The 7,751-nt window shown below is 46.9% G+C and overlaps 1 protein-coding gene across 1 annotated transcript in view; it reads right to left on the bottom strand.

The window, feature by feature from the left end:
• Nucleotides 1-7,751, bottom strand: part of noc2l (NOC2-like nucleolar associated transcriptional repressor) — a 148,774-nt gene that overhangs the window by 104,399 nt on the left and 36,624 nt on the right. The window contains exon 11 of the mRNA XM_067970310.1: nucleotides 5,961-6,100. Within this exon, the coding sequence (XP_067826411.1) occupies nucleotides 5,961-6,100 (140 nt within the window). The remainder of the gene's footprint in view (nucleotides 1-5,960; nucleotides 6,101-7,751) is intronic.

Below are 7,751 nucleotides of genomic sequence, written 5' to 3'. Positions count from 1 at the left end.
TGAGAGGGATGGGGGGGGCGAAAGAGAGAGAGAGGGATGGGGGGGGGGGGGGGAGAAAGAGAGAGAGAGGGATGGGGGGGGGGAGAGAGAGAGGGGGATGGTGGGGGGGGGGGGGAGAGAGGGGGATGGTGGGGGGGGGGAGAGAGGGGGATGGTGGGGGGGGGGGGGAGAGAGAGGGGATGGTGGGGGGGGGGGGGGGAGAGGGGGATGGTGGGGGGGGGGGAGAGGGGGATGGTGGGGGGGGGGAGAGAGGGGATGGTGGGGGGGGGGGGGAGAGAGAGAGGGGATGGTGGGGGGGGGGAGAGAGAGGGGGGATGGTGGGGGGGGGGGGAGAGAGAGAGGGGGATGGTGGGGGGGGGGGGGAAGAGAGAGGGGGATGGTGGGGGGGGGGAGAGAGAGGGGGATGGTGGGGGGGGGGGAGAGAGAGGGGGATGGTGGGGGGGGGAGAGAGAGGGGGATGGTGGGGGGGGGAGAGAGAGGGGGGATGGTGGGGGGGGGGGGGGAGAGAGAGGGGGGGATGGTGGGGGGGGGGGGAGAGAGAGAGGGGGATGGTGGGGGGGGGGGAGAGAGAGGGGGGGATGGTGGGGGGAGGGGGGGGAAGAGAGAGGGGGGATGGTGGGGGGAGGGGGGGGAAGAGAGAGGGGGATGGTGGGGGGGGGGGGGGAGAGAGAGGGGGGGATGGTGGGGGGGGGGGGAGAGAGAGGGGGGGGATGGTGGGGGTGGGGGGGGGGGAGAGAGAGAGGGGGGGATGGTGGGGGGGGGGGAGAGAGAGAGGGGGGGATGGTGGGGGGGGGGGGGAGAGAGAGAGAGGGGGATGGTGGGGGGGGAGAGAGGGGGGGATGGTGGGGGGGGGGGGGAAGAGAGGGGGGGATGGTGGGGGGGGGGGGAGAGAGGGAGGGATGGTGGGGGGGGGGGAGAGAGGGAGAGAGGAGAAGAAGAAGAGGGAGAGAGGAGAAGAAGAAGAGGGAGAGAGGAGAAGAAGAAGAAGAGGGAGAGAGGAGAAGAAGAAGAAGAGGGAGAGAGGAGAAGAAGAAGAAGAGGGAGAGAGGAGAAGAAGAAGAAGAGGGAGAGAGGAGAAGAAGAAGAAGAGGGAGAGAGGAGAAGAAGAAGAAGAGGGAGAGAGGAGAAGAAGAAGAAGAGGGAGAGAGGAGAAGAAGAAGAAGAGGGAGAGAGGAGAAGAAGAAGAAGAGGGAGAGAGGAGAAGAAGAAGAAGAGGGAGAGAGGAGAAGAAGAAGAAGAGGGAGAGAGGAGAAGAAGAAGAAGAGGGAGAGAGGAGAAGAAGAAGAAGAGGGAGAGAGGAGAAGAAGAAGAAGAGGGAGAGAGGAGAAGAAGAAGAAGAGGGAGAGAGGAGAAGAAGAAGAAGAGGGAGAGAGGAGAAGAAGAAGAGGGAGAGAGGAGAAGAAGAAGAAGAGGGAGAGAGGAGAAGAAGAAGAAGAGGGAGAGAGGAGAAGAAGAAGAGGGAGAGAGGAGAAGAAGAAGAAGAGGGAGAGAGGAGAAGAAGAAGAGGGAGAGAGGAGAAGAAGAAGAAGAGGGAGAGAGGAGAAGAAGAAGAAGAGGGAGAGAGGAGAAGAAGAAGAAGAAGGAGAGAGGAGAAGAAGAAGAAGAAGAAGATGGAAAGAAAGAAAGAAAGAAAAAGGAGGAGGAAAGAGAGCGAGAGAGGGGAGGAGGAGAGTGAGTGAAGGAGAAGACGGAAAGAAAGAAAGAAGGAAGATAGAGGAGGAGAGAAGGAAGTGAGAGAGAGAGAGAGAGAGAGAGAGAGAGAGAGAGAGAGAGAGAGAGATATCAAGCTGCATGAATGTAGAAATTTCATTTTACATCATTTGTTAAAATAATAATTCTAATAATAAATTGAAAAACTTTTTGCACTTAAAAAAAAGTCATGGCTCAGAAGTAAAGTCATTGTCTTTAAAAGGTCTCCGGTTTAATTCAAGATCTGTGCGGAGTTAGATGATGTCACCCAGTATGATCGGCCTTAGTGCCCGAGACTAGGGAGGGAGGAACATCTTGCCAGAGTTCATAGTTATGATGATCTTCATAGTCGCAAAGCCTGACTTGCACTTTCAAGCTCCCACATGGATAATTGTTGATGGGAGTCGACTCCCTTCAGGAGAGGACGGTAATGAGGGAAAAAGTGATCCAAATTTTATTAATGGTCAATTAACGGTGACCGTCCTGGCTGAATAATAAAAGCATAAAACACGTACATGGGTAAGAGAGCAAACAAGAGAGGGGGAGTGCAGGTGTTGAGAGAGTGAACAGTCAGCACATATTCTCCATCTCCTCAATCATCTCCAATCTATACACGCAGCGTAAAGTGATGTTTTCTTACATTCACCCAGGAACGGCGCTGTCAATCGATCCGGCAATTTATTGTTCTCATGGCAGAACCATTCTGAAGTCAAAATGAGGCTCACAACATAAGAGCCTCTTGCCGTTTCAATAGAAGAGTCCTTGAAATTAATTCAGATTCAATTTCTACATTTGAGCTTACATTTCAGAGGCTTTAAAGTTAACAGCGAAAAAAAAAAATTCAGCCATTGAAGGGGATAAACTAAAAGCACCAATGCAGGAAAACCATTGAGAGAAAGTGTCTTATTTTATAACCCACTTCTGATTGATGTAATCATACTCCAGTGTGACAATAAAATTGATAAGCTGCTGTGGAGAAGCTAGTTTACTTCTCCCTCTCCGAATGCTGCTGCATTCAGTGCAGTACAGTGGCAGCACCACACTGTGGGCCTACAGTACAGAACTGAAGCTTCTTTCCAGACAGTGCTCCACAACAAACTTAGCAACATGGGAAGCCATTTCTTAATTGCAGTGGGATATTCATATCTCAGGAACACTTTCACTGACATCGAACACCTCCTCGTTCGGTAGTGCAAGCACATATCCATTGCTTCAGACCACACCGGCCTTCAAGCTTCTCCCGTCGAACGTGCTTCCCTTTCTTCCCCCAAGCCGGTGAACAGTCCGTCCTTTTCCACCTTGGCATCCTCGCTTCACTCCATCTCGAGTTCTCCTCACTTCGGACTGTGTTTCTCCACATCCCCACCACCCCCATCTACAAATTCAACCCAACACATCTCCCCTTTGGTCTTCCATTCCTCTTTCTCAACAGTAGAGAAAACTGGAATCCAGCTTACTGCTTCATACAACTACTTCAGTCGATCTTTCTACACCCATACCCACCTCGGTCAAAGCAAACTTGGAGCAAATTGGAGGTCAGTTTGGTGCTAATCGACCGAACAATTCAGTTCATAGAAAAAAACAAAACACTAAGTATATAATTCACATGCCATTTGAAATGACCTCCATTACTTATTCCCCTTCTGGTAAACTGCACCCCACCACCATGACACAAGCTGCAACATATAACCAAACATGGTACAAATTATGTAATTCATTGTGTATCGCCAAATGACACTTGTACATCCATCTGCCACTCTCTAACATCGGTGATATTAACTGTGTAGCTTTAGATTTTTTATGTATTGTAATTGACGTGACAAATTGATTTCAGAATATTTCACACTATCTCGTTTCTTCAGTGCTGACTGTGAAGGTCATGCAAGCCACGGCGAAAAAAATTAACATTTAGAAATAGTGTAAAAAAGCACTTTATTATCATAGGAAGATTCCAAATGGGATCACATAAAAATCCATATTGAAATCAATGAAATATCAGAGGCAGATAGTTGCCATCAAACAGCCAGCAGCAAATTTGTTTACGCAGCGTGATGAACCGTCACCATTACATCACACAAATGGTTCGGATAAAAGAAGAATGAAGGAGACATTTTATGCGTTAGCCCTCCTGGTACAAAGTCTCATCCGATAGGACATCATTGGATAGCCAGAGATCAGCGATCCTGCTTTGTGACTGTAATATGGTTTAAAACTAGGAACAGTCAAGTATCCCATCTCAACACCAAAGCAAGAGATGTGGTAACCAAGGTTCCTAAGCATGCCTCAGAGGAACAAACAGCTTGTAAACAGAGATGGTGGTTGGGGTCATTAGTTACGTTACGTAAAACAGGTTATCTTGAGTTGTTTATGCAGCTTCAGCACAGTGGGATGACTTTTGACCAGAAGATAAGGCCAGAGATGCTTACGTACAGAACTTCGCAGCCGAAATAATAAAGCTAGGGCATGCTCCCTCTCAAAGGTCAGAGATCTCGAGGACAGTCGGAAGTCCATAGCCACAGGCAGCCTACGGAGGCCAAGTCTGATCGTCTTGGGTCCGCGGGAACCAGGTTGTATTACTTGCATGTCATTTAATGTAGTTTGAAGACAGTTGTTATAATACTGTTGAGTCATTATATTAAAGCTTGTTGTTTAATAACCACTCGTGCCTGAAGTTATTGTTGAAGGATTAACAACCCCTTTGTTGTGACAGTAATGGAAAATCTACTAACAGTGACCCTCCCAAATCTCCGGTCATCAATTTAGATTTTTAAAAGAAAAACTGGGTTAATCGTGATGAGCGATGTCAGTTGCAGTGAAATTAGACCATCCACCCATGGCATAACCTCTCTTATTCCTTAGAGGGATTTAATCCTCCATGTACAGGTTCATCGCCCCAATGAGGATAGTAGGAGATTCGGTCCCTTTAAGGACCAGGCTCTTTACAGCATGATCAGAGACTCGTGTTCTTCCCCCTACTCCCAAACTGTACAAGAGCACGGAATTAGGATTCAGCAGTTCTTTTCAACAGAGGCAGGAGCTCCAGCGTGATAGAAGTGATAAAACAAAGGAGCAATCTTACATTAACGAGCTCCAAATATTTCAAAATATCAGACGGACAGGAATCAAGGAAGACAGAAGTTCAAAGATTTGGAATCAATTTCGTCTGCAGCTAACACGGGGCACACCAAACTTGGATATTTTCTCTACCCACTTGTGAGAGGGAAGAGACGGAATGCAGAAAAGGACATTTTCTTCTAGAGAAATTACATAGAATTACACAGAACGTACAGCACAGAAACAGGCCATTTGGTTCAACTGGTCTATGCCAGTGTTTATGCTCCACACAAGCCTCCTCCCACCCCTCTTCATCTAATCCTATCGGCATATCCTTCTATTCCTTTCTCCATCATGTGTTTATCTATCATCCCCTTAAATGCATCTATGCTATTCGCCTCAACTACTCCGTGTGATAGCGAGTTCCGTAGCGAGAAGCTGTTGAGGTGTGCAGCTCAATTTTCAATTTCTGCAACTTAGCAAGAGGCTATCGCACTTATTTCTGGATAACCACAACTGCTGAACATCAGTGTCGCAGCATCTAAATGGAGATCTGACTCAGAGCTGTACACTGACCCTGCTTAGACAATCTGTGGGTTCAGTTTTCTCCTCTGTACAGGGTGGGATATGGTTTTAGAAATACCAATATCAGATCTGAAGCATCTCAGCAAAGAAAGTGGGACTTCATTCCACCCAGCAGTGGGTAGCGGTCTTCCCATCAGTACTGTAAACCTGTTCCTGATCATATAGAAGTACCAGCCACACTTATCAAAGCTGAAACTAATTTACATACCAAATCTCGTCATGGTCCGTACATTTCCGATTTTTCGGGTATTTTAGGTAGAGATACAAATGCTCGTGACCAAAAAAAGAATGTTCCATGAACAGCATTCTGTTACTCAGCTTCCAAATTCCGTATTTTGGGAGTAAATATGTTAGCACAGCCCTCAAAGGATTAATGCCGTTAATGCCAGTTTACTTGCCTTAGGCTTTATGTGGCAGATCTCTTTCAAACACAGCTAATGACCTCCTCCTATCCCATCAAAATCTGCACTGCAATGGTGCTTTGGGTGGACATAAAATAGAACAATCTCCCAATTCCACCCAGGATGGCCTAGGTGTACGTGACACTACCAACTTTCTCCCATTCACTCTCAATGCATGGTAAATGTCATGTAATGTATCAAATTTGTGCATCTGGTCTTCTGTGTACTCACTTGATACAGCCAATGATAACTTGAGTCAATGGATAAATGAGTGGTTCCAAAACTTCATTGGGATAAACTGTACTCAGCATACGACACCAAAGATACAGGCAGTGAATGAACTGCCAGTTATAGACAGACTGATAAGTCTCCTATACACAAAGAAACAACAAAGTCAGTAAAAGGGAACAAGCAGATGTGTTAAGATGTTAAACAATCAAGTTGCAATCTTACTTTAATCTAAAATTTGATAGAAAGAATTCCTTAAAGTGGGGGGACAGCACTTATATGTACCATATCATTGTATTTTGAAAGGAGTTCTGCCTTGGATGGTTCGAGGCAAGGCAGATCAACATCTCAGTAGCCTCTCTGCTGAAGTCAGGCAGTGGGAGAGACTCCAAAGAAAATGTCTGCTAACCACCAACAGCAGTAGAGCTGCTTTAAAGATTAGCCATATGGTAACTCCTTTCTTAAGAAGCCTCTGAGTTGACAGATTCAATGATGTCAGGAAGCACTTCTTCACGCAAAGGGTAGAAGAAATCTGGAACGCTCTTCCCCCAAAAAGCTGTTGAGGCTGGGGGTCAATTGAAAAATTTCAAAACTGAGATAGATAGGAACCAAAGCAGGTAAATGGAGTCAAGATGCAGATCAGCCATGATCTAATTGAATGGCGGAACAGGCTCGAGGGGCCGAATGGCCTACTGCTGTTCCTACAAATACCAGCCATATGGGCCCTTATATAATGGTCATTCATCAAAGACTGGAATCTGCTTGAAACAAAGAGCTGTCATACCGGAAGCAGCAAGCAATTCTGTTTAGAGTAACGATTCCCCCTTCCAATTAAAAACCAGTTGTTTAACAGTGCAGCATTCACTGTTATATTTAAAACTCAATTGAGTTGCTGTGGTCATCCAAATGAGGGCTATCAGTACTGGGAAATGAACACGTCCCCACTTTTTTACCAAATACTGGTATTAAGCACTCCCAGGTCAGGTACAGCATGCATCAGATGCAGAGTTAAAGTTCCTTCTACACTGTTCCAGCAATGTGCCTGAACCCTCAGCCTCTGTTGGGTAACTGCTACTGCGCCAGGATGACTTTTTCCACTTCCCAAACCATCCCCTCCAAGGAAGATTCCCAAATTGTGGGCAGTTGTGCGCTCTGGTCACATTTCCTTTAGGAGCTGAACTGAATCGACCCAAACTAAAATCTGGCGAGACCCTGATGGCCAGCACGGAATGGCCTGGATTCAAACGTAGATCCCCGAAGTGAAAGGACAACCCAATAACCCCGGGGCACACTTTTCCGTTTTAGTACAAAACTGCAAAACTAAATGCATTTTTACTTAACGCAAATCTGATGGGCAAACAGTAACTGCACAAGGTTAATACAGCAAGTGTCTGGTCTATGGATTGTCATCTTGGGGTTCTCTCTCTCTCCCTTTTTCTCATGATTGAGTGGTTAGCAATTCCTCTAGGAGTATGAAAGACCCGCAAGCGCACAACAGGTGGGAATGAAGATATGAAAAGGCTTTTGCAACAATGCCGGAAACTCAGTAATTCAATAACCCGTTTATTCTGTGGATGGTGGGACTGTACGTGGGAGGACATAAAAGGAACAGTGACAAAGGGCACACAGCTGTGAGAGCTGGCAGAGGGGAGAGTGCAACGGAGAGGTCCTGGTGACATCTATGGCCAGCCTAATCAGGATGACAGGTTGTCTATTCAATGGATACTTGGCTACTGATAGAAGTGTGAGTCTTTCTTTGAACTCATTTGCAGAACCGTGTGCTGTTGGATGTAT

This window comes from Heptranchias perlo, chromosome 32 (assembly GCF_035084215.1).
Source record: "Heptranchias perlo isolate sHepPer1 chromosome 32, sHepPer1.hap1, whole genome shotgun sequence".
NCBI lineage: Eukaryota > Metazoa > Chordata > Chondrichthyes > Hexanchiformes > Hexanchidae > Heptranchias > Heptranchias perlo.
Note: the sequence above shows the minus strand (reverse complement) of the source record. Positions and strands in the feature narration are given on the sequence as shown.